The sequence below is a fragment of the Hemiscyllium ocellatum genome, chromosome 16 (genome assembly GCF_020745735.1).
Source record: "Hemiscyllium ocellatum isolate sHemOce1 chromosome 16, sHemOce1.pat.X.cur, whole genome shotgun sequence".
In the NCBI taxonomy this organism is placed as follows: domain Eukaryota; kingdom Metazoa; phylum Chordata; class Chondrichthyes; order Orectolobiformes; family Hemiscylliidae; genus Hemiscyllium; species Hemiscyllium ocellatum.
This window is the reverse complement of record NC_083416.1, coordinates 58,886,148-58,913,323: the sequence shown is the minus strand read 5'-3', so window position 1 is coordinate 58,913,323 and position 27,176 is coordinate 58,886,148. Positions and strand designations below refer to the sequence as shown.

The 27,176-nt window shown below is 42.5% G+C and overlaps 1 protein-coding gene across 5 annotated transcripts in view; it reads left to right on the top strand.

Moving 5' to 3' along the window:
• LOC132823229 (sorbin and SH3 domain-containing protein 1-like) overlaps positions 1 to 22,923 on the top strand; it is a 115,161-nt gene extending 92,238 nt beyond the window's left edge. For 4 of the 5 annotated variants that reach the window (XM_060836861.1, XM_060836860.1, XM_060836858.1 and 1 more), the window contains 4 exons: positions 745 to 948; positions 8,474 to 8,523; positions 16,366 to 16,472; positions 19,803 to 22,923. In XM_060836861.1, coding sequence (XP_060692844.1) covers positions 745 to 948; positions 8,474 to 8,523; positions 16,366 to 16,472; positions 19,803 to 19,870 — 429 coding nt within the window. In that variant the 3' untranslated portion in view covers positions 19,871 to 22,923. The remainder of the gene's footprint in view (positions 1 to 744; positions 949 to 8,473; positions 8,524 to 16,365; positions 16,473 to 19,802) is intronic. The other variant, XM_060836862.1, reaches the window with a different exon arrangement.
• Positions 22,924 to 27,176: the final 4,253 nt, after the last annotated feature.

Sequence of the window (27,176 nt, the reverse complement as noted above, 5' to 3'; positions counted from 1 at the left end):
GTTCTGGCAACTCAAAACTGGACATCCATGAGAGTCTGTGGGCCATCAGTAGCAGTAGAATTCCATTCAACAATAATGTATAAACTTATGGCTTAGCATTTCCTCCACCTGACCATTATTAACATATAGCTATCAATTCTATACTCTGCAGTTCTGCCAGCCTGTCCTTTATAACTAGCTGCACCATGTATACAGATATGTTATCCCTTAGTCACAGTGAGAACCCTATTTAAAATACCAGACCATCTCACATAGACATCACAATTGTGACAGTATATTATTGGTCAAAAGTGAAAAGATGAGACATTGTGCACACATATGGTCAAATTATAATTAATTTATGTTAAACTGTTAAATGACCATTACGTTTTCACTGCTTAAATTGTGAAACAAATGGTAGCTAAACATGGGTTTCATACTTCGAGAGAAACATCATGATTATAGTGATAGCTTGAATTGCAATATTGCGTCCAATACCAATCCAGCTTAGTGGTTTTGCCTACTGGAGTATAAGTGTATTTTACTGAAACACAGCAGGTCACTTGTGTGCAATGCTCTTCTTCACAGAATGCATTTGAATTCAGAGATGTTAAATTGACTAGGGCGTGCTTACAACAGTCACAAGGAGATGGGGAGGAAAGAGAATATTATTTTGGCTATAAATGCCATGAATCAAGTTATTGAAATCTGTCATAAAGGTCCATATACTGTACTGAAGCTTTAAATAATGATGATTTGTTTCAGAACCAGTCAGTCGTCCTGCTCAGGAGAATAGATGAGAACTGGTATGAAGGAAAATATCCAGGGACAAATCGGAAAGGGATATTTCCTGTCACATATGTTGAAGTCATTGGTAAATCAACTGATGTGCCTGTCTTCCACCAACATCTTCCAACATCTGAGAATGATTTGAAAATAAAAATGACTTCCCAGAGGCCTGTTCAACAGGTAAGATAGCACAGGGGCTGATTTTACTTGATTTTCAGGATGTTAATTGAAATAAAAGAGAGAGTGTGATTGTGACAAGAGGCACTTTATTACCTTCCAGTGCTGGTGTACCAATGCACCTAAAGTAAGATTGAAACTCACTGAGCATTGGATCACTGACAGACAGCACTGACAGATAAGGGGGAGATTGTTTAATCCCCACACTCACACACCCACCACTCTCCACAAACCCTTGCCCCTTCCTTCAAGACAAGACTGAATTACATCAAACTGTCAAATGAGGAACACTGTATTCCTGTTAAGTGAAGCAACAAAGTAGTTGAGACTGTTACCTTTAAATTATTGTATGTTGCTAGCTAGAAAACAACATTTGTACAAATCTAGAATAAAGCCATCTAGGCCTCCCAACTTATCATGGAAGATTTTAGTCAGATTTTTGAACAGTAAGGAAAAGAAATGAGGTGTATACCCTTCAGTGGGACCCTTCTTTCTAAACAAAAAGTGAAAAGGCGAGGACAGAAATGTTAATAAAACATCTATGCACATGATGGTTAATGTCATAACACTTAGTGTCATCTAAGTAGGTATGTGTGCCAAACATCTGAGGTGATGCAACCTTATTTATATTTTTACCTCTGGTGTCATTGTGAACTAGACTTTGCAAAACTAAATGGGACATGATTTATCATAATAATTGCAACTTTAATTCGGCAACTTTAATTCGGCATTTGCGTAATACTGTACAGTTTATTTGAACGATATACAGCACGGTATATGCGCAAGTTCTTTCTTTTTGAAATGCTATAGTAATTTACAAAATTGCTCTCAAGACTAATGTGCAAAAGGTATAATTTAGCATTTAATTTCAGTCCCACGACTTCTTTAGTTACTTTCTGAGACTATTTGACCAAGGGTTGTTCAACTTCCATTTCCTTTGTTACCCTCTCATTTTCAGAGTGTCTAATGCCCCAATTAATGGCCAACTCATTTTTTTTCACCACCATTTCAATAACATCTATCACTATATCATAGATTCCCTTCGCTGTAGCTATATTGTTCAATAAGTCGGATTTGGCAACAGGTGTCAGGCTGCTGCTGCCTTGTATTTGTAGATAAGGCATTTTCATTATTCAGCAGAGAGTTAAGTTTACGGCTATATTTTTGATATCTGTCAATACTGCCACAAAAGAAAAGGCAATTAAATAATTCATGAGCTTCTCTTTACTGCCAGTATCTAGGCCCACAATAATGTGTATTGAAATCAAAACAATGTAACCACTTGTTTTAGAAAGCAGATACTGTAATCCCCCTTCACTTGTCAAGTTGTTCAATGGACAATTTAATGAACATATTGGTGTGGTGATATTAATTATAAATGATTTGCCTTACTTATTTGGTAAGCGATATATGAACTAATCGAGCAATATCTAAAAATAATTCTCACACAATTTCAAGTTATTTCCATACAATTCCACATAATGCAGAAAATAACAGCATTTTCTAAACTTTAGAAAACATAGCAGCAATATCCAGGTGAAAAGTTGGTGGATCCTTGAAGTGAGTTCCTTTTCATCTCCTTCCTTGAACCACCATAATAGCTGACAGAAATTTCCCATTGGAGTGCTCCTCCATCCTTCCTCCACCCTTCCTCCACCCTTCCTCCACAAGCCTTCTCGTTACTTTGTGCTTCACCCACCCTCCCCCTTACACACAAGTCTTCATATTGTCCCCTCTCATGAGGTCTTTGATTTCTTCCATCCTACCTTTCTGCTTCCAACAGTACACCATGCTCACCACAGACAAGCAGTTCTCCTCACCTTCTCTCCACACTTCAAGCTTCTGATCTTCCCAGAGGAGTCCATTTCCCTCTGAATCCACCAATCCATCCCTTCCAGTCTCTGATAGACACGTCTGAGACCCTCAATAACCCCATCCTCTCCTCACACCCAGTTCTCAAAATCCGCTGCCTGAAGGCCTCTGATCTCCACCCCCACCATGCTCACCCTCAGGCTTGAAGGTCCCTAGTGACCTTCATTCCCATCAAAGTCTCTGACATCCTCTGCAAGAACTTCTCCCCTCCATCTGGTTTCCGATCTGACCTTCACAAATCTCACCCTTCGATCAGCTGGAGATGGACAATAATTCTGGTTTAGTCAGAGATGCTCACACTCCTTTTTTATGTTGTCATGGTCCATGGCAACATAAATTGAAAGGTTTTGAAGGGAAAATGAGGGCTGTGCAACAAAGTCTATACTTGCTTTCACTAACCATGACAGCTCATCATGTTTATATGAACCTGTTATCCTGTAACCGTTTCATTTCCCTCCACGTCCCTCAGAGCTCTCTTTATTCAAACCATTCTACCCTGATATTGGCTGATTGTTATAGGCTTCTATCCCGTGTGGACATGACTTATGTTTGAGTGATTGTCATCCAATTGTAGAACCGGCTTGGAACACAGCCTTCCTATCCCAAAAAAAATTATCTAATCATTCTAAATTTGTACCACTACGTGTATGAAAATGTAAGTTAATTTTTAGTTCCTATGGGCATCTCAATGAGTTTCTGCGAGTCTCATAGGACTTGTGCATTATCACTATTTTCAAGGGCATTTTGGATCACTTCTTCCTGCCTAACAGACAAATACCATGTGTTTCCATGATATAATTATTCTTAGAATGTGAATCAGTTAGCTGGATGACTAGAATGTGGTGCAAATTAAAGCCAACAGTGCAGGTTCAATCCCAGTACTAGCTGTGGTAGTTGTTGGAAGCCTGCCACATCAGAGTACCCAATATTTGTGGAGGGGTTACCCTTAAGCTGTGCAGAACTAATTGTCTCTCTGATTGAGAGGGATACCTGTAGCTTCTTGTGGACTAAGGCTCCTTACAGACGTACATGATTCTTAGGAATAATGGTGATGATATAATATCTTTAAGAGATATATTTTGTCCTTTTTTTAAAAGAAATTTTAAGACAGAGTTAGTGAGCAGTCTAAGCAAAGCCAGAGTAAATAGTTAGTGAGGCCTTGAAGTTTTTTTAAGTTGGAACAATTCAAGCAGCCTGAATGGGTGTGGTCAAGCAGAACCAGGATTTTTAGTTATTGTTCTCAGTTCCTGCTGGGTTCTTGAAGAAGTGAAAGCTGTTTTTCCCTCTCTAAATTTCAGCTAAAAGCTGGGAGTTCTCTTCCTGTTGCTGAGGTTGCATGCGAGACAATTTGTTTTTCTGAACTTACCTTTTGAAGAGAGTATTTATGGGATGTTATTATATTGGAACAGTTACTGTTTAGTAGTAACATAGTCTTTACTCTGTTACATTTTGTAATAGAGTTACAGCTAAGGCAATTCTTTCCTTTTTTTTAATTCTTCTGTTGCATTTTAACTATACTCTATTCAAAAAAAGTATGTTTTGCTTCGAGTCTGGTAGTTTGACCAATTAAATTGCATCCAGACTAAATTGACTGGCAATTGCTTTTAAAATAAGAAAACATGAGGATCTAGGCTATCTTCTCAATATGTTTTGAGGGGGGCCTGGTCTGCTCCATAATATAATTCTCATTCTTATGATGGTTTGTAACTTGTGTTATGTTATAGCAGTACATTGCTAATGCATTAATGTTGAACCTATGTCTACAATCTCGCAGAACTGAACTACTGTCTATACAAGTTCAAGCAAAATAAAGCTGATATGTGCTGTGCCTGCAGCCTAATCATGATAAATACAGATTTACGCCAAGAAACATTCTGCTTCAATAGTGTTAGATTGTTGTAAACTGCAGACAAAGCTAAGACAGTCTGCAAATCTTTCTATCATACAAGCTGTTGAACAGTTAATTCAGATTTTAATCTAAGAAAAAAAATCATGAGCCATAAATACATTTTCAACCCAGTTGTGGTTATAACCATGAAAACCATTGGCAACTGTCAGTGAACTGCTTATATTTTGTGTGCTGAGAAACTCAAGAGCGGTTTTTTAACAAACATGACGTCATTACATCATTCATGAAGCCATCATAGCTCTCTCTCTCATCCGGTGATTAGAGGGTATTGTGTTTTACTCTCATGGGTGACAGCAACATTAGATTTTTTTTTAAATCAGCAGTTTTGACCGTAAATGCACTGTATGCCAGTCTTATTTTTCCTTCATTCAAAAACTCTACAATTTTAGTAGATAGAAAACTTTTTTGCCACCAATAATTTAATAAATAAACCATTATGGTCTAGAATATTGGATTGCCCTTTGCCTGTAAGAAGGTGGCTTGAAGTTCACCATTCAACATTGTCTGCCATCCTGATTACGAGTAGTCAGTATGTTTCCATTGCCTGCTCCTTAAACTAGGATTAGATTCATTGTACAAGCAAATTGAAGGTGCAAAGACTCTTTGAGCCCTTGTGTCGAAATTGGATTGTATTGTTAAAGATTATAGAACATACCATACTGGAAACCTCTGCCCACAGCTGATTATTCCCAAATGTAATACTGTTGGAGTGGAATTTCGTGTTCTGTCATGCGAAGCAATATGAACATTTAAATTGCAGTTATCTTTCGTGAACCATGAGAACTCCAGCAAAGGAGTTCAACATCATTAAATCTGTAATTAAGAACACAGAGCACTGAAAAAACTCAACAGATCAAGCAGAACTTGTGAATCTAGAAAGAGATTCACTTCAGAATTAGGTTGAGCGAGGAGAACAGAGGAATTGATAATACAGTGAGTAAAAAATGAGGTCTGCAGATGCTGGAGATCACAGCTGCAAATGTGTTGCTGGTCAAAGCACAGCAGGTTAGGCAGCATCTCAGGAATAGAGAATTCGACGTTTCGAGCATAAGCCCTTCATCAGGAATAAGGGCTTATGCTCGAAACGTCGAATTCTCTATTCCTGAGATGCTGCCTAACCTGCTGTGCTTTGACCAGCAACACATTTGCAGCAGAATTGATAATACACCAATGCCACAACACAGTTTTTAATGAAAAGATCTAGAGATGTTAAGAAATTAAGGAGTGGTAGAGGTATATCAAGAATTTTGTAGATGAGTAAAAGATTTTGCTGTGTTCGGGAAAGTCTCCAAGCCAAAGAAGTGGGCAAAAAAGGTAGAGATGATGAACGAAGGTGTCAACATAGATTCGTAGATTCATAGAGATGTACAGCATGGAAACAGACCCTTCGGTCCAACCTGTCCATGCTGACCAGATATCCCAACCCAATCTAGTCCCACCTGTCAGCACCCGGCCCATATCCCTCCAAACTCTTCCTATTCATATACCCATCCAAGTGCCTCTTAAATGTTGCAATTGTACCAGCCTCCACCACATCTTCTGGCAGCTCATTCCATACATCTACCACCCTCTTGTGAAAAAGTTGCCCCTTAGGTCTTTTTTATATCTTGCCCCTCTCACCCTAAACTTATGCCCTCTAGTCCTGGACTCCACCACCCCAGGGAAAAGACTTTGTCTATTTATCCTATCCGTGTCCCTCATAATTTTGTAAACCTCTATAAGGTCACCCCTCAGCCTCCGATGCTCCAGGGAAAACAGCCTCAGCCTGTTCAGCCTCTCCCTATAGCTCAAATCCTCCAACCCTGGCAACATCCTTGTAAATCTTTTCTGAACACTTTCAAGTTTCACAACATCTTTCTGATAGGAAGGATTGCATGCAATATTCCAACAGTGGCCTAACCAATGTCCTGTATAGCCGCAACATGACCTCCCAACTCCTGTACTCAATACTCTGACCACTGACAAATTCAAAACTTATTGACGTGGGCATAAAGGTACAGCCTTTGCTGAGGAGAGATAATCCAGAGTCAGAGAGGGGAAGATCAGAAGGTTCTGTGGATACTTGAAAAGAGGAAGATATTGAAAAAGATGGGCACTGAGGAAAGTGAAGTAGAAGATATATCAAAGGGGTGTTGGTATCTATGAGTTATTCAATCTTGCAATTGTTTACACCTAAAAGGAAAAGAAGTGTTAAAGCACCACATGCAATGAAAGGTGAAATGAAACTGAGGACTCAGACTGTTTTGAGATAAAGTGAGTCAGTGCTGTTTACAAGAGAGATCAAGAGTTTGTATTGGGTAATACACTGCATTGAGATTTGAGAATATAGCGAGAACAGCAGAGTGAGGAATGCTACATGTCTGGAAGATGTTTACAATCATGTATGGCTATCAAGGGTGGAAATTCAGTTGGAATCCACAGGGAAAAGGTTTCAGATGTGGACAGTTGCTAAGGAAGGGGATGTGGCTGAGGAGGGTGTTTTTTAAGCTACCTTATCAAATATGAGATTGGAAGTAGAAAGCAATGGAGATGAACAAGATAGAAGATAGGGCAGCACAATGGCTCAGTGGTTAGCACTGCTGCCTCACAGTTCCAGGGATACAGGTTCAATCACAGACTCGGGCAACTGCGTGGAGTTCACATGTTCTCCCCTGTCGGCATGGGATTCCTCAGGGTGCTCCAAAGATGTTCAGGTTAGGTGGATTGGCCATACTAAGTTGTCCATAGTGTCCTGGGATGTGCAGGCCACATAGATTAGCCATTGAAAATGTGGTGTTGCAAGAATGAGAGGGGGAGGGGGGGTACTCTTAAGAGGGTCAGTGTGGACTTGGTGGACCAAATGACATAGTTCTAAAGAGACACACTGAAATCTAACTGGCAAGAAGAGTAGAACTTCAAGATGAAATTCCTGAAAAAACAGTGCCATTGAATTAAACAATCATTCAAAATCAATACATTGCAAGTAATGGAAAACTAAAATCAAAACAGTAAATGGGAGAAATACTCAAAAGGGCAAGAAACATTTTGGAGGGAAAAAAAAATTACCGTTGATCTGCGAGTATTCTGTCCACAGATGCTGTCAGCCATACTAAATGTTTCCAGCATTTTCTACTGTATATTTCAGATTTCCAGCAATCATATTATTTTGCTTTGGTACCAATAAATATGTAAGTGATTTCCATTACTCATGTTAAGATCAATAGAATGTGCTTTCCCTTTGAACAAGAATAAAACTCCCCAACTCTGCAGAAGAGATAAATGGCTGCACTTAATTCTTTGGGGTCATAACTCAACACAATTTAATAGACATCAAAACATGATTCCACCTGGGACTCAGTGCAAATACATAAAATTGAATATTCTGACATGTTAAAGAAGGCTGTAGACTTTGATTAGTCAAACGTCAGTGTTGTACAGGTCACTTGGCCTAAACCGTTGCCACATAATTTCTTGGATTTTGACAGAGAATTTGAAATATTTGTGAGATTGCTACAATCTATCAAATTTCTCACTGAGATCTCGAGGGATAATAAAAAAAAACCTTTTGATTCACTGGCATGTACACTGATGGTTCTCATAGTAATGCAGACAATTTCAGAGCGCAATCTTATCGAAACATGTTATTCAAAGTGAATTAATAAAATGCAGATATGACATTTTTATAAGATAAATCTGATTGTTAATTAAATCAGTCCTCATCTGCCTGTCCAAGACATTAAAGGATCATATGCTTCTTTTTTGCTGCAGCTTCAGCAAAGGAGCATGAATAATGAGAACATTCAGTCTGGTGAAGAAATGTGAGTACTTAATTTCCTCAGGAAATCACATACAGTGCATAAAACTCACTGAGTGATCTGCATGAGCACCTAGTTAGTTTTACCTCAGGAATTATTAGCAACATTGCTTCTTAACAAAAAAATATAACTTTATTTCATGTTTCAAACACTCACATGTAGGTAATGGGGAAGAAATTTGATAATCTCCTAATCATCAATGATGTTAAACAGCTGGATATGATTAGGAAGCATAGCAAACTGACCAGGTCATCATGTGCCTTTTCTGACAGAAGTTGGGAACATTCCTCTTACCCATGGATCAATGCTGTCCACTTTGGTTGAGATGATAAGATCAACCAGTCTGTAAATATCTAGGCAACTGTAAGTGGTAAACATAATAGGAAAATAGCCTCACCTCTGAACAGCAGAGCAGAGTGAGTATAAGCATCAAGGACTATAGTTTTTAAAAAAATTCTAAATTCATCTTTTACCAAGGGAGGGTGCTGACTGGTGATCTTCTATTTAAAAATAATTTCCCATAATTGTTAAGCTTATTTAGTTTAAAAAACTGAGTTTTGGCTGGTAATTTTGATTGTGTGGAATACACATCTGTAATGTGTGAAAACTTCGAATGTTTCTCATATTTTGAAGATCTTAGACAAATGGAGAAACAGGAAGTAGCTACATCTGGAGATGCTTGAGCTCTTGATTCTGACAGCTGACATCACTTTGGTGTATCCATGAGGTCAAGAGCTATGTACTTCAGAAGTCCCTGCATGTGTTAACACCAGATTTAGGAGTTTGCTGGTGGAATAGAAATGATTGGCACCAACCAGTCAAAGAGGACCAGATATTTAATGCAACAATTACCTGACAGCATTCTTCCCTGGATGGTAACACTGTTGAGAATAATGCTTCTTTTGGGGAGTACAGACATAGTCAAGATCACAACACTATCAGTAACTCAACTGGACAAAAGCAGGAAGAAGATTTGAAAATCAATGTTGATAGGGAACGTTATAGTTCAGGTAAAAAATAAGCAATTCGGTGGTGACTGACATGAATCCAGAATTACATGTCGCCTTTTTGGTTCCTGGATCAAATGTTTATGGCGTGTTTGCAGATCATTCTGAAGGTGGAATGGAGTAAATGTTCAGCAATTATCATTCATATTGCTATGTACACATATGTTGAAAGAGGGATGTGACCTTTCAGGTAGAAAAATAGGATCCACACAAGAAACGAGCAAGCGTACTGAAAAGATAGTAAACTCAAGGTTACTTCCTATGCCACATACTAAAGAGTACAAAAAAGGAGCTTAAAGAAGATGAATGCATAGCTGAAGCATGAAGGAGGGCTTCTGATTCCTTGGACATTGGGAGTCATTCTAAGAAAAGTATGTAGATTATACTTACATCAAGAGGGTATCAATGCCCTTGTAGGTTGTCTTAATGTTCCATTGTGGACATTTTAATCTAACATGAGAAGCACAACAGTTAGCAATAGTTAGTCATTGGATGAAATAAGAAGGAACACAAAAAGACCTAAATTGAGTTTCCTATGAATATATGTGAGTGAATGTTATGCTATATTTGATTGGTGAGCTGCAGCTTCTGATTTTTCTCTGGGAATATGATATCATTATGATAATAGACATCTAACTTAAAATAAATGGTGGACCTAGGTACAAAATCTTTCTGGGTACAAGGTATCAAGAAGTATAAGAAAGGAAAGAAAGACAATGTGGTAGCAGTGTTAAAAAATGTGTTGAAGAAGGGATTATGCCCGAAATGTCGATTCTCCTGCTCCTCAGATGCTGCCTGGCCTGCTGTGTTTTTCCAGCACCACATTTTTCAAGTCTGGTACTCCAGCATCTGCAGTCCTCACTTTCTCCCGATGTGGTAGCAGTGTTAATTAAGGAATATATTAAAGTAATGGAAGACAGGATATCCTAAAGGGCTCAAGGGAAGAATTTATTTGGTGAGAGCTAAGAAGCAATAGAGACCTTTAACTTTAGGTACATTCTATAGAAATTCAAATAGTGATGACCGACAATAAGTAAGGGCATAAGTTCTATGCATGACATAACAATTAGCTATTTTCATTAATTACCAGAATGATCAACCAAAATGTCAATTATGGTAGAAATGCAGGTGACTTGGTCTGATTGGATAGTTCTTTCAAAATGCTAGCACAACAGTCAAAAAGTCACCTTCTATATAAAGCCATCTTCTCCAAGTCAACTTGGTTGTTCTTCCAAACTGAATGAGGAACCAAGTACACTGCCAATTCTATTACATTTTGCTGAAAAGTGAAATTCACTGTTTTGATCATTATAAAAGCAAATTACTTTACCAATAAATATGATTCACGTAGATCTCTTTTTAATTTTTTCCCATCCATTTTGTTTATCAAAATCTATATACATATGGATTGTTAATTATCTTATGATATTTCCTCGCTTGAAGGCATCAATTAAATTGTCAAGGTACTAAATTATCATTAATGGGAAAATAATCATAAAGACAGGAATTTTCAGTACTGACTGTGGTTGCTAATTCAGATATATTGCAAGTCTAACCATATTACTTTTCCATGTCTATACTCCCGAATGAATCATCAGCACTATCTAACTCGCAAGTTGTTGCTAAGGAAGCACACTGTCACCACAAAGAAATGTTTGACAAACCTTTATTTATTCAGACAGGGAAATAAGCCAGAACTGCGTCATTGTAGTTCTGATGATTTCATGCATAAGTAATGTGGTCATGAAGTCTGTTTCACACAGATGATATGGCAAATCATTTTCATGAAAACACTGTATGTTGAACATTTCTTGCAACTGGTTTTTAAGGCACCCTCATTAAAACCATTTAGACTGTAAAAAAGATGACTTTAATTCTGTGTCCCCATACAGCAAGTATGTCGCTGAATCCAGTAGTAATTGTGCCGAGACACAGAAAAGACAAGGCAAGAGGGAAAGCTTTGAAGGAAGAGAGAGGCACTCATGCGCGAGAAGAAATGGCCCTGGTTGGCCACTTCGCTGCTGTGTCAGCCAAGAAAATTACACTTAGATTTGAGGAGAACTGAATGTAGCAAGTTTTTAATAAAGCAATATCTACATTAAATCGGGCAGTATTGTCGACAGTGTTGATGACAGCACAAAATTGCAACAGGATACTGATCTCCATTTCAGACCAAAAAGGATAGGTCTGGGTACTTCTTTAGAAGGCACAAAATTAAAAACAGCCGATGTCCAATGAGATTCGGGAATACAGGTGCATCACTCTATACAATACCATGAAGTGGTACAGAAAATAGACAAGGAGGTTAATGGAACATTGACCTTCCTATCAAAGAAGCTGGAATGTAAGGATGCAGAAGTTATGCTGCAGTTATACAAAGCCCTGGTTCAACCCCACTTGGAGTACTGTGAACAGATCTGGGCACTACACCTTAGGGGGGAATATGTTGGTCATGAAAGGAGTTTAATGCAGGTTTACAAAGAAGATATCTGGACTTCAGGGATTACATTATGAGGAGAGTTTAGACAAAGCAGACCTTTATTCTATTGAATTTAGAAGGTTAAGGTATGAGCTGAAAATGTGTTGCTGGAAAAGCGCAGGAGGTCAGGCAGCATCCAAGGAGCAGGATAGTCGATGTTTCGGGCATGAGCCCTTCTTCAGGAATGAGGAAAGTGTGTCCAGCAGGCTAAGATAAAAGGTAGGGAGGAGGGATTGGGGGAGGGGCATTGGAAATGCGATAGGTGGAAGGAGGTCAAGGTGACGGTGATAGGCCAGAGTGGGAGTGGGGACGGAGAGGTCAGGAAGAAGATTGCAGGTTAGGAAGGCGGTGCTGAGTTTGAGGGATTTGACTGAGATCAGGTGGGGGGAGGGGAAATGAGGAAACTGGAGAAATCTGAGTTCATCCCTTGTGGTTGGAGGGTTCCTAGGCGGAAGATGAGGTGCTCTTCCTCCAGCCGTCGTGTTGCTATGGTCTGGCGATGGAGGAGTCCAAGGACCTGCATGTCCTTGGTGGAGTGATAGGGGGGGTTGAAGTGTTGAGCCATGGGGTAGTTGGGTTGGTTGGTCCAGGTGTCCCAGAGGTGTTCTCTGTCTCAACACTTCAACTATTGAAGGCTATTGAACGTGCAAAGAGTAGTGGAGGTTTGGAACTGTCCTCTTCAAATAGTGGTCAAGCTAATTCAACCTAATTCAACAGTACACAGCCTCATCACCTCAGGGGATCTCCCACCCACAGCTTCCAACCTGTTCAGGAACCCTGCACTACAACCCCACATACCTTGATACTGTCCTAACCTCCCCCACACTGCCCGCCTCCCCCACCCCAGTCCAGGAACTCCCCACATATGTTTGGGACACAACCCAGCCCTCCCCTCCTCAAAGACTTTCATTTCACTGGCCCCCAATGCTTCATCTTCATCTATACACCTCTAACCATCATAATGAGGCATCCAAGCCCTTCGTTTCTTCCTCTCCCGGCACCTCCACCAGTACCCTTCCAATGACATTCGCATTCGTTTGGCTGAACTGGTCCTCACCCTCAATAACTTCTCCTTTGAATCCTCCCACTTCCATGGCCCACCCGCAAGGGCTCCAGTTATGCCTGTCCCTTTGTCGGTTATGTGGAACAGTCCATTTTCTGTAGTTACACCAGTACCATTCCCTACCTTTTCTTCTGCAACATTGATAACTGTATCAGAGGTTGAACAGTTCGTCAACTTCACCAACACATTCCACCATGACCTCAAGTTCACTTGGATCATCTCAAACACCTCCCTCCCCTTGCTGGACCTCTCCTTTTCCATCAATGGTGACCAACTCAACATGGATATCTTCTACAAACCTGCCGACACCCACGGCTACCTGGACTACACCTCGTCCCATCTTATCACCTGTAAAAATGCTATCCCTTATTCCCAATTCCTCCACCTCCACCACATCTGCTCCCAGGAGGACCAATTCCACCACAGAACACACAAGATGGCCTCCTTCTTCAAAGACCACAATTACCCCTCCCATGTGATCAAAGATGCCATCCAGTGCATCTCATCCATTTCCTGCATTGCCACCCTCAAACCCCACCCCTAACCAGAACAAGGCCAAATCCCCCTTGGTTCTTACCTTCCACCCTACCAACCTCCACATACATCGCATCATCCTCCACCATTTCTGCCACCAACAAACAGACCCTACCACCAAAGATATATTTCTCTTCCCTCCCCGTCCGCTTTCCATAAAGAACATCTCCTCCGCAACTCTCTTGTCAGATCCACGCCGTTCCCCAACCCACCCTCCCCTCCCAGCACCGTCCCCTGCCACCACAGGAATTGCAAAACCTGCCCCACACCTCCCTCCTCATTTTGGTCCAAGGCCCCAAAGGAGCCTTCCACATCCATCAGAGTTTTACCTGCACTTGCACATTTGATTCCGTGTATCTTAAGCTCCCGATGTGGTCTCCTCTACACTGGGGAGACAGGACAATTACTTGTAGAGCACTTCAGAGAACATCTCCAGGACACCTGCACCAACCAACCCAATGCCCTGTGGCTGAACACTTCAACTCTCCCCCTCCTATTCAGCCTCGACATGCAGGTCCTTGGCCTCCTCCATCACCACACCCTTGCCACCTAACTCCTGGAGGAAGAACACCTCATTTTCCACCTTGTCAACCTCCAACCCCCAGCATCAATGTAGATTTCACCAGTTTCCTCATTTCCTCTCCTCCACCTTATCCCAGCTCTAATCTTCCAACTCAGCACTGTCCTCATGACCTGTCCTACCTGTCCATCTTCCTTCCCACCTATCCAGTCCACCTTCTTCTCCGACATATCAGCATTACCCTGACCTCTACCTATCACACTGTTAGCTATCTTCCCCCACCCCACCCACTGTCATTTATCTCTCCACCCCCTCAGCTCACAAGCCTCATTCTTGATGAAGAACTTATGCTTGAAACATCGATCCTCCTGCTCTTTGGTTGCTGTCTGACCTGCTGTGCTTTTCCAGCACCACACTTCCAATTCTGATCTCCAGCATCTGCTGTCCTCACTTTCTCCAAGCTAATTCAATTGTTAAATTTAAATCTGAGACCATTTTTAAAGCAGGCTTCCGTTTACTGGATTTCCTATTCTTACATGTGAAGGGCTAACAATTTCAGTATAACTGAAGTTTTGCCAGTTTGACTCTGCAATTTTACTGAACCTCTTTCGCATGTTTTTTTCAACAGGAAAACCTGCCAACAATTTTTACAATGAGGATTTTCACATCCTGGCCTCCCCGTTGACAGCTGAAAATGTGTTGCTGGTCAAAGCACAGCAGGTCAGGCAGCATCTCAGGAATAGGGAATTCGACGTTTCGAGCATAAGCCCTGATGAAGGGCTTATGCTCGAAACGTCGAATTCCCTATTCCTGAGATGCTGCCTGACCTGATGTGCTTTGACCAGCAACACATTTTCAGCTGTGATCTCCAGCATCTGCAGACCTCATTTTTTACTCCCCGTTGACAAATAAAATGTCTGCACTTCTTGTCTGTGTTACTAAATTGTGGACCTGTTTATAATCTCATAAAAACAAATCCATGTATCTTCAAAATACAGCATATGGTGTATTATTAGGAATTGTGTAAATAGCAATGCGCATAGCGATGAGATGGGAAGATAGATGACTGAGAGATGACAGAGAATGCTTGTGGTGTAAGACCCAGGCGTGTTGTGGTACAGTGTATAGTAATCCTACTCTTTCTGCTGACAATACAGTTCCCACTCTGAAACTAGCTTAACTAACATATGGAGATTCAACAATTGTTTTGGTTCATGTATTACTAAATTCCCAAGCTGATATAATAACATGTCATGCCACAGTGTGAAAGAAGGTGAATTTAAGCTTACAAATTTATCACATGGTAAAATTAGAGGGAAGTCCACAGCACTTTTCATCAGGAAGGGATGGATAATAGGATAATAGGTCTCATGAAAAAATAAATTCAAGTGTTTGTACAGTGCAGTTTATTGTTGCAGTTTAGGAAATGTAACAGCCATTTCGTGCACAGCAAATTCCCAGTACAATAATATCATAATAGCCTGATATTCTTTTTTAAGATGTTGATTGAGGCCAAAACATCATAATAAGTCTCAATCTTTTCTTCAAAATAGTGTCACAGAATGTTACATGTACCTGATTGGGCAACCAGATCCTCAATCTACATCTCAGTTAAAGATGGTAAAGTGACAGCAAAGCACTTCGTCAGCACCTAATAGTATCAGCTTTGACTTTTGTGTCTAATTCTGGAATGAATTTGTATGGAAAACTTTGACTGAAAGGCAAGAATGCTACTTGTTGAACAAGGTATAGATCTGTAAGAAGCTTCATGAAATCCATCTGATCTGATAGTATCACATTGTCTTTGGGCAAACAAGGATTCATACACAAAGTCCTGATGGACTAAATCTCTCTCGTAAACTTCATAATTATTCCTAACTAGCCAATATAACTCATACCTTACGGTGTCATGCGTTAAATTGCATTATGTTATAGACTGGAGGAGTTCTTTCTATTAAGACTCAATGATTGTTTATCATCAACCATTGTTAATAATTTAGGTTCTCAGACACAGAATAGAAAGGAGGATTGGTGGCAGCACTCCACCCAGTTACAATATGTGGTTGATACCACAACATACAACACAACTAAGTGAGCTCTTGATAGCTCAGAAATGATATAGAGATTTAAGTTGTTGCCACATTCCTCTAGACCATTAAGACAAATGAAATAAGAAATTTATTTTGAAACCTCAATAATTGGTAATGTCAACACAAATAGTAAAGCTGATGTTTTATTACAGATATTTGGCTTTATATTCATTTTCTCCCAACAAGGAAGATGAACTGGAGGTCAAACAAGGAGACATCATTAACGTTGTGAAGAAATGTGGTGATGGTTGGTACTTCGGTATGTTACAAAATAAGAAATGTCACCTATACTTCAGTGTGTTATTCAAGTTAAATTCAGAAGATCTCACTCATTCTGACATGAGTGATACAATACGAGACAAATGGTGTCTACATGATGTTGTCGATGCCTTTCATAAATGCTTCACACTGTGGAGATCTCCAGTTAACTTCACTATGTCTTTCATTATTCTTCCAGTGTAATCCAAATTTCCTTATGTGCTCCCTATGCATCTACAAAACATGAAAATGGAAATATCAAAATTGATTTCATATTTTCCTCAAAAGAATTAAAGTACATTGTTTCACCAACGGAACGCTGAAATTAATCAGCACTTTATGAATGTCAAAATACTACTTACAGAGTAGGTTATATCCTGTATATCACATTGAACATTACATATGTTCTATCTATGCTGATACTTGTTTCTGTTGTGGTATTTAGCATACTGTGACAATTTGAATAATAATGTTCATGAAATAAGGCCAAGAACTTTGACTATAAACCCACCTTTTCACTTTGCCCTCATAATGGGGACCATGATATTTGCATGCATGCTTCTGATACTAAATGGGAGGAGCACTGTTGTGATAAGGGAAAATATGCCAGAATTAGGAACAAATTACTGCAGATGCTGTACTGAAAACAAATATTGCTGGAAATCACAGTGGGTCAGGCAGCATCTGTGGAGAGAGAGCAAGCTAATGGTTCAAGTCTAGTGACTCTGCTTCAGAGCTGACTTGAAGTATGAACAGAATGACCAATGATGATGGTAATCATGGAATGATGATTTCATGCAGTGCTACCATTTTGGAGCTCAGGGCTCCAACTAACACCCTGCTGGAAATCTGAAATAAAAAACAGGAAGTATAAGAGGAACCCAGCATGTCAGGCAGCAACAGTGGAAAGAGAAACAAGGCAAATGTTTAAGTCCAGAAGTTCAATCCCAAGTTCTCAAAGAAGAGTCATTCTGGACTTGAAGTGTTAACTCTGTTTCTCTCTCCACATATGCGGCCTTTATTTCCCTTCACCTTTCCCTTCATTTCCTGGTTTAAATAATTACATATTTTTCACATTGGGTACGTGCAATTACATTGATTACAACTGTACACTAATACTCTCGTATGACTGGAATTTTGTGACATGTTCAATAACTGAAGAGAAAAACTCAATTTAATTAACTACTAAATCAGTTGAATCCCAAGTGATATCGGATTGAAAGCTAATTTGAATAGAAGTAAGGGAGGAAATTAGCAGCCCCTTTTTTTTGCAATTTTCTGCCATGACACTGAAAAGTTAACAAATAGAAAACAATAGCATCTAATAAAAATTAAAGAAAAGTACAGCAGATGCTGGAAATCAGAAATAAAACCATGAAGTGCTCGAAATATTCAGCAGATCTGTTGACAGAGAAAGAGCATTAACATTTTGAGTTATACATGGCTGAAATGTTTTATAACATTGAAAAGACTGAGAAAGAGAAAGAACAAAGAGGAAGATCGATGATAGGCTCAAGGTCCTGTTGAACATTTCTTCACTTTCTTCTTTTATTTCAATATATTGTAACAACATCTAATTATTTAGTTTGGAGATTGACTCTGAGTCAGTACATTGTGTCACCTGCAGATTCTCAGAACTGATGCACTGTAGTTCGGGCACAAAAGTTAATTTAAGCTACCATTTACTGTGTAAAGGGTAAATAAGAGGGGAGAAAGTGAGTATCAATTGGTGACAATTATCCTAATTGGCAAAAGAAAAGGCATAAAGGGCCAAATTACTTTTTGTGTGTCCAGTGCCCCAAAATAATTGGAAATAAATACAATAAATATCTTACAATTGGGCTGCCTTCCATGGAACAGATGTTGGGTCTTACTCACTCAAATGTTCTTGCTAGAACTGCGGTAAGAGATTTAGTGACATGCACACCCAGAGCACTAACACTCCATGCTCAAATTGGACTCAAAGAAACATGCAATGTCTGGCTTCAGTGTTCACTTTTGTCTGGAAGGTGAGACAGTAGGACCTTGACTGGGTTCAGCTATTTGTTTAGGTAAGTTTGAAGTAATCAGCCGGAGGAGTGACTGCAAAAGAGTGGTCGTGGAGAAAGATGGTGGTGGGTACCTTGGGGGTGAGTTCCATGAAAAATATTACTGGGGGTCTGCAGTATTGTTGCTTGCTGGGGCTTCAGTTTGATTTTGTGAGGTTGAGGAATCCAGGAAAATAAAATCAGTCTGTAGTTTTGTTGGCTGGACCTCAGAAGAAGAATATCGTTGGTGAGAAGTGAGACTGGGGACTTGGAAAAAGATAGACGGAGTGATTGCGAGCTGCATGTGTGGAATGCATTGTTACCTGGAAGTCAGAGTCAGAATTATGCTAAGGTTTAGAGACCTTGAAACTTTGGATGAGGAATATCAGCAATGGTTTTGGCCTCAGGAGCAAGTTGAAGTTACAAAATGGAGCAGAGCATGCATTAAACACCTTTATTGCACATATTTGTCTTCCTTATTTAGATCTTAGCAAAATAGCATCCAGGACACCTACTATATGCTACACAGCACTTACTCAATTTTTTACACAAAAACGTACTGGCAGCATTGAAATCCCCTTTTATGCAGCCAAATTCATTAACAGGGAGGCAGTTTGTAGATAATCATTGCTTTCCTGAAGTAATATTTTCAAATGGTTAACAATAGGTTATGTGTCAGTCAACTAAAACTCATAGTAACATCCAAATACAAGGAAGAGAAAACTGAACTTGAGCATTGCTTGTAAAAAAAAATCCTAACTGGTGAAAAAGTAAGATACTGTATCTTCTATATTATTGAACTAGATATTTTAAGTCATGTTGCATTAGTTGTATTAAAGTGCAATAATCTATCATCATGGTCATTTATTTAAGATGAAATAGACACAAGAGTGGAATGTTTGTCAATGTTAACTGAAAGCCTCTTATTATAGTTATGCTATTACCGTAATTTTAATAAACCCCTCATAAACAAGGACTATTTTATGGGGTTTTTTTAAAGTGTAGAGCATAGTTGGCTCAATGTTAAAAAATGTCTGGTCATTAATTTACAATATTTTTACAGCACACTTGGTTATGAGGGGGTGTAAGTCAATGAATAGCCAATGGAATGTTTTTGAGTTATAGTTGGTCACATCAACTTTATTTGTTTTTTTAAATTACAATGTCACCATATTTATGTAGCAGGCAATATTTATTCAACTGTATTATTTAAATAATAATACGCATGCTTCACTGCATACCTAACCTTAACTGAAGAGTGTACTGCCTAAATTATTCATTGCATTGATATCTATATTTTATAGGTACATCCAGAAGAACCAAGAAGTTTGGCACTTTCCCAGGAAACTATGTGGAAAAATTGTGTTTATGACCAACAGAACTGATTCTCCAATTCAACCAAGATAATATCCTGGGTGAATTCCAAGTCTAAATGGGTCAGGACATGCACTGAAGTGAACATTCTGTAGGCAAAGTGAAGTCCCAGTGGTAGATTAATTTGGCCCAGAATTAACTGGAAGATTTTGGTTGATGCATATGTTTTTCTTTAAAGAAGTCTAGATCCATTTGATTTATGCTGTCCCTTATCTCAAGTCACGGCTATATGAAAGCTTCCATGTTACATTCACTGCAATATCACTTCACTCATTAATGGCTGTGCAAAATATCAGGAAACAGGAATTGTTACATTTTCCTAAGTTCTCCAGACATAAGCTTCGATGCAAAACTTTGGGAACAGCTGGAACTGAAATCATGCCTTGATTGTAATTCTTTAACAATTTATTTTTAAAAGTTTTTAAAAGTTTTAAAAGTTATTCTTTCTTATTGAGACCTGATTGAATCCCACTTTCCAGCATGTGACCCATAGTTTTGAATGTGACCACATTTCAAGGGCTTATCCATGTGTGCTTGAAAGGTTATGAGATCTTCCTCTTCTCCCACTCTTCTAAGTGATTTTCACCACCCTCTTGGTGAAATAATGTTTCCTCAAAATCCCTCCGAACCTCCTGTCTTTCACTTTAAAATTATGCCCCTTGTTTTTGTTCCCTTTGATAGCTGCTTTCTATCATCCTGTCCATGCTCCTCATAATAATATCCACCTCAATCAGGTCCTCCATCAGACCTTGCTGCAATAAAGAAAACAACCTGAGTTTATCCAGCCTTTCTTCCATGTTAAAATGCTCCAAACCAGGTGACATCTTGTTGAATCTCCTCTGCATCCCCTCCAGTGCAATCACGTCCTTACTATAATATGCTGACCTGAACTCCACACAGTACTCATGCTGTGGCCTAACCAAAGTTTTGCACAGCTTCAACATTGTCTCCCTATTCTTCCAATCAAAGCCACAACTGATAAAAGCAAGTGTCCACTATGACTTCTTAACTATCCTAATAACTTGTCCTTCAACCTTTGTGACTTTGTGGACAAGAACTCCAAATTCTTCTGTTCCTCTGAACTTCTTAGCTTCTGAATATGCTGCCTTTCTTTGAGTTGTGAGCGTGTTGCTGGGAAAGCACGGCAAGTCAGGCAGCATCCGAGGAGCAGGAGAATCCATGTTTCGGGCATAAGCCCTTCATCAGGAATGAAGCTTGTGGGCCAGGGTGCTGAAAGTAAATGGTAGGGGGTGGGGCTGGGTAGCTGAGAAAGCAACAGGTGGATGAAGGTGAGGGAGAAGGTGATAGGTCAGAAGGGAGAGTGATGGATAGGTCCAGAGGGTGGTGCCAAGTTGGAGTCTTGGGACTGGGATAATGTGGGGGGAGGGGAAATGTTGAAATCCATATTTATCCCATGTAGAGGAAGGAGGTAGAATCGGGGTGTGCAGGGTTCACAGACAATAAGATTGGATACTGTAGATGGGAGATCCCCAGCGGTGATGAGAGATAGTCTGAGAGATGATAGTTTGGTGATGGGAGGTGGGGTTGTGGTCAAGGGGGCAGTAGGTGGAGGTATCTGAGAGTTGGCGCCTGGCTTCAGTGGTGTAGAGGCCAGTGAGCCATACTACTATGGCACCCTCTTGTCTGGTTTGATGGTGAGGTTGGGGTTAGAGCAGAGGGAGTGAAGGGCTGCGCATTGTGAGGGCAGGAAGTTGGAGTGGGTAAGGGGGGAGGACAGGTTGAAGTGATCGATGTCACAGCGACAGTTTGAGATGAAGAGGTCAAGAGCAGAGAACAGACCGGCACCGGGTGTCCAGGTGGATTGGGTGTGTTGGAGGCGGACGAAGGGATCCTTGGTGGGTGGGCGGGTGTCCTGGTTGAAAAAGTAGGCCCGGAGGCAGAGGCAGCGGAAAAACATTCAAGATTGCAGTGTTTATCAATCTCATTAATCTGGGAGCATAGAGGCATAAAGGTGTGGGCTTTGCTGAGGACTAAACATTTATCCTCAGTGAGGGGGAGGTCTGGGGGAATGGTGAACACACAAGCTGGGAGCTAGGACCTGGAGTGGGGCTGGACCTGGAGGTGGGGTGGAGACAGTTGCTTGAGTGGGCATGATTATACGGTCAGGATTGACGCCACCAACAAAAGTGACACTCACAAAGGGGACAGAAGTGGGGCTTTTGGCTGTGTCCACAGGAGGGAAAGTGACGCGGCTGGTGTTTCGGTTTGGTTCTCGATGGGTGCCATTCATTGAGTATTCCATTGTCTTACTACAACTTCCAAAGTGCTTCATCTCATCTTTTCCAAGAGCATTATATCTCTGAATATGTTTTGGGAGCAATTGTATTTTCTTTAAAAAACAGTGTTTAATGTGCAAAAGGGATAGTTTGATGCCTTTCAATTTAGTTTTCACAATAACATTAAAAATGACTTAAAGAAGAAAGTAGGAAAATATTCTGTAACTTCCTCAGGCTCTGACCTTTTGTGTTGATTCTGTTCATCTAACATGAGTTTTTACTCAATTTCATATCAATGTACTTCAGGAAATTAAATTGAAATATCCTTAATAGACCATTTTATGCCTTCTCCTATCTCTCGGAATATGATAACATGTTCCAAATAAATTTCTGACCTAACAAAACCAAACTGCATTCACAGAACTAATGAATCTATTTAACTTTATTTCACAATTCAAATCTCAAATGTTAATAGTTTCTAATGTACACCAGAGTCATACAGATTAACGCACCCTTAAACATTACATTTTCAACTGTAGAGTTGGATACTTGTTCAAACAGACCTAACTCAAGTTGCTATCCCATGGAGATGGACTCGTTCCATAGCTATCTCCCTCAAGCTCTACTTCTTCAGAGCAGGCACTTATTAGCAAAATATTTACATAAGGCTGCCTGTCCCAAATACTTCAGTGAATGATAAAGAATCTGTACTTTATTTGTGAAGATGCATTGTATTTATAAATTGTGGAAATCACATCATTTGCATTGATTGCAATTTCCTTGTCACTAGATGTAATCTGTATTAGGCAATGATGAGTGTAATTTATAACTAACATTGTTTCTTAATAAAAAACAGGAAAGAGAAAAGTATATTGAGTGCTTACAATTTCAAACAGTGTGATTTTGTTTGTACATGTAGTGAAATTGTCAATTTTATGAGACAAAGATCTATATTTTAAAAATGTAGAGGAACCTTGATTATTCGAATATCAATTATCTGAATAACGGATTATCTGAAGGCGATCTCCAAGTCCTGATAGAAACATTACATCAAAGAGCTGTTTCCAACACTGATCGTGTCTTTTGTTTACAGTTATTAAATGTGAACTCAGCTTACTGAAATGCTGCCGAGAACAGTCCTGGACATCGATGGGAGCCCAGGCACTGTCTCTCTCTCTCTCTCTCTCTCTCCACCCCCCCCCCCCCATCCCCACCCTCTCCCTTTCCCCCTTCACACACTTTCCTGGAGTTCTACACAGGATATACCCTTAACTCCTCCTTCCCCAGATAATCTCTCCAATATTGTCCTGTACAAGGCAATGGTGGAACTTGGCAAAATGTTGCAGTAAAAAGTTGTGTGTGTGGCTGCGCACGTGTGTGTGTGCTATTTGAAGACTCACCCCACCCCCCACAAAGGCAACATCAGTCCTACTGTTGGTGTCTGGTCTGGCTGCCCTGAAGGTGGAGGGAGGATGGGGGTGGGGGGGGTGCACAGTGGCATAGATGGAGGGCAGTGGACGGTGGGGGGGAAGCAGGGGGCTGGAGGCGCCGTGGGGTCAGATGGGGACGGGGTTGGGGGGGTCAGACGGGGAGCGGGGTTGGGAGGGTCAGACGGAGACAGGGTTGGGGGGAGTCGAACGTGGACGGAGTTGGGGGGGGTCGGACAGGGTTGGGGTGGTCAGACGGGGAGCGGAGTTGGGGGGGTCGGACGGGGACAGGGTTGGGGGGGTCAGACAGGGAGCAGGGTTGGGGGGGTCAGACAGGGAGCAGGGTTGGGGGGGTCAGACTGGGAGCAGGGTTCAGGGGGATCGGACAGGGAGTGGTGTTGGGGGGGGTCAGACAGGGAGCAGGGTTGGGAGGGTCGGACGGGGACAGGGACGGGATGGGGGGGTCAGACAGGGAGCGGGGTTGGGGGGGGGTCGGTCGGGAACGGAGTTGGGGGGGTCAGACCGGGAGCAGGGTTGGAGGGGATCGGACAGGGAGCGGGCTTGAGGGGTCAGACAGGGAGCGGGGTTGGGGGGGTCAGACAGGGAGCGGGGTTGGGGGGGTCAGACAGGGAGCGGGGTTGGGGGGGTCGGACAGGGAGCGGGCTTGAGGGGTCAGACAGGGAGCGGGGTTGGGAGGGGTCAGACAGGGAGCGGGGTTGGGAGGGGTCAGACAGGGAGCGGGGTTGGGGGGGTCGGACAGGGAGCGGGCTTGAGGGGTCAGACAGGGAGCGGGGTTGGGAGGGGTCAGACAGGGAGCGGGGTTGGGGGGTCAGACATGGATTGGGGTTGGGGGAGTCAGACAGGGAGCGGGGTTGGGAGGGGTCAGACAGGGAGCGGGGTTGGGAGGGGTCAGACAGGGAGCGGGGTTGGGGGGGTCAGACAGGGAGCAGGGTTGGGGGGGTCAGACAGGGAGCGGGGTTGGGGTGTCAGGGAGCGGAGTTGGGAGCGTCAGACAGGGAGCGGGGTTGGGAGGGGTCGGACGAGGAGTGGGGTTGGGGGGGTCAAGCAGGGAGCGGGGTTGGGAGGGGTCGGACGAGGAGTGAGGTTGGGGGGGGTCAGGCAGGGAGCGGGGTTGGGAGGGGTCGGACGGGGAGTGGGGTTGTGGTGGTTGGTCGGGGACGGGGTTGAGGGGTATCGGACAGGACGGGGTCCAGAGGGGGGCGGACGGGGACTGGCTTGGTGGGGAGGATGGGGACAGGGTTGGGTGGAGTCAGACGGGGATGGGGTTGAGGGGGTCAGACAGGGAGCGGGGTTGGGGGGAATGGATGAGGAAGGGGTTGGGGGGTCAGACAGGGAGCGGGGTTGGGGGGGGTCGGTCGGGGATGGGTTTGGGAGGAGTCGGACGGGGGTTGGGGTTGGGGGGAATCAGACAGGGAGCGGGGTTGGGGGGGGTTGGACAGGGAGCGGGCTTGGGGGGGGTCGGTCAAGGACGGGGTTGGGGGCGTCAGACAGAGAGCGGGGTTGGGGGGGGTCGGTCGGGTACAGAGTTGGGGAGGTCAGACGGGGAGCAGGGTTGGGAGGGTCGATCGGGGATGGGGTTGGGGGGTCAGACAGGGAGCAGGGTTGTGGGGGTTGGAAGGGGACGGGGTTGGGGGGTGTCGGTCGGGGATGAAGATGAGTGGGTCAGATAGGGAGTGGGGTTGGGGGGTCGGTCGGGGACGGGGTTGGGGTTGAGGGGTGGTCAGACGGGGCCGGGGTTGGGGGTTTGGGCGTGGACAGGTTTGGTGGTAGTCGGTCGGGGACGGGGTTAGGAGTGGGGTTCAGATGGGGCCGGGGTTGGGGGGGGGTCGGACAGGGAGCGGAGTTGAGGGGTGTCTGATGGGGTTGGGGGGTGGTCAGACGGGGACGAGGTTAGGGGGGTCAGACAGGGAGCTGGGTTGTGGGGTTCAGACGGGGAGTGGGGTTGGGGGATTCGGGCGGGGACGGGGTCAGGGGGATCAGACAGGGAGTGGAGTTGGGGCTGGTCGGACAGGGACAGGGTTGGGAAGGTCAGACAGGGAGCGGGGTTTGGGGTGGTCGGACGGGGACGGGGTTGGGGGGGCGGACGGCGACAGGGTTTGAGGAGGTCGGACGGGGTGCAGTGTTGGGGGTGGTCAGTCAAGGACGGGGTTGGGGAGGGTCGGATGGGGAGCAGGGTGGGGGGGTCAGACGGGGAGCGGGGTTGGGGGAGGTCAGACAGGGAGCGGAGTTGGGGAGGGTTGGATGGGGAGCGGGGTTGGGGAGGTCGGACAGGGACGGGGTTGGGGAGGGTCGGATGGAGAGCGGGGTTGTGGGGGGTCAGACAGGGAGCGGGGTTGGATGGTGATGAGTGTTCGGATGGAGGGGGGAGTTGTGGGAACTTGCATGCGCTGTGCTTCTGCCTCGCCTCCTAACCGGGGAACGGACTTAGTAAGTGTTCATTGTGTCAATCCCATTGAACAGATGGGGGTGGGGAGGGGGCTTCAGTAATACTGCTCAGAAACAAACTCTGGGACAGAGAGAGGGAGCAAGGCAGGCAGAGCGAGGAAAAAGGAAACTTCCGAAAACTCCGAGCCCCAGAGGAGAGGCATTGAATCAATTAACCAAATAATCAATTATCTAAGTGAAACAGTGCCCGCTCATCCCGTTCAGATAATTGAAGTTCCTCTGTATTTGAGAATGCCACAGTGAATAAAGTGATGAATAACCAGTTATACAGGCCAATGGGGCTGATCGCCTTATTTCTATTTTCAATTTCTATGTAACCCGATACACCTACCTCCTTAATACCATTGTGGGTCTACTTACAACATATGGGCAAGAAGGCAGCTGGCCACCATCCTTTCAAGGGCAAATAGAGACAGGCAATAAATTAAAACAAAGAATTGCTGATGCTGGAAACCTGAAACAAAAGCAGAAATTGCTGAAAAAACTCAGCAGGTGTGGCAACATCAGTGGGAAGAAAGCAGAGTTATCATTTTGAGTTTGTTGACTCTGATGAAGACATTTACCGAACTTGAAATGTTATCTCTGCTTTCTTTCCCATAGATTTTGCCACACCTGCTACGTTTTTCCAGCAATTTCTATTTTTGTTACAGGCAATTAATGCTGGCTAGCTAACAATGCCCACATGATTCTCTTTTTGAATGTCCCTTTATTTCAAGGAGAAAGCAGGCCTACAACTGACAATGATCAGAGAATTCCAGAAAACAATACTATTGGGTGTTGCTGCAAATTAATTTTTTATGTAACAATGAATGTCATTTCAACATCAAGATTCAATAAAAGGGATTATAGCTCAATATCATACTGTGTTCAGAAGGATGAAAAAAAACTCTTTGTGTGAACTACCCTTTTTTTACCTCAAAAATTAATTTGGCCTTAAGGCTTCATAGAAAAACAAATTGCTATTATGATTTCTTTTCTGGAATTGTTTGAATGTCAGGGCTTACACTGACAACACTGTTAAAAAATATCCCTCCTTCATTGGCTTCTAGGATATTAAAATGTCCATAACGGCAGTACAAAGACAAATGGACTGGTTTCTTTCCATTTTCAGCCATTCTCCATTGCTTGTTGCAGAATTTTTTGTGCACTTTGCAGGAACACCATCTGGAGTAAT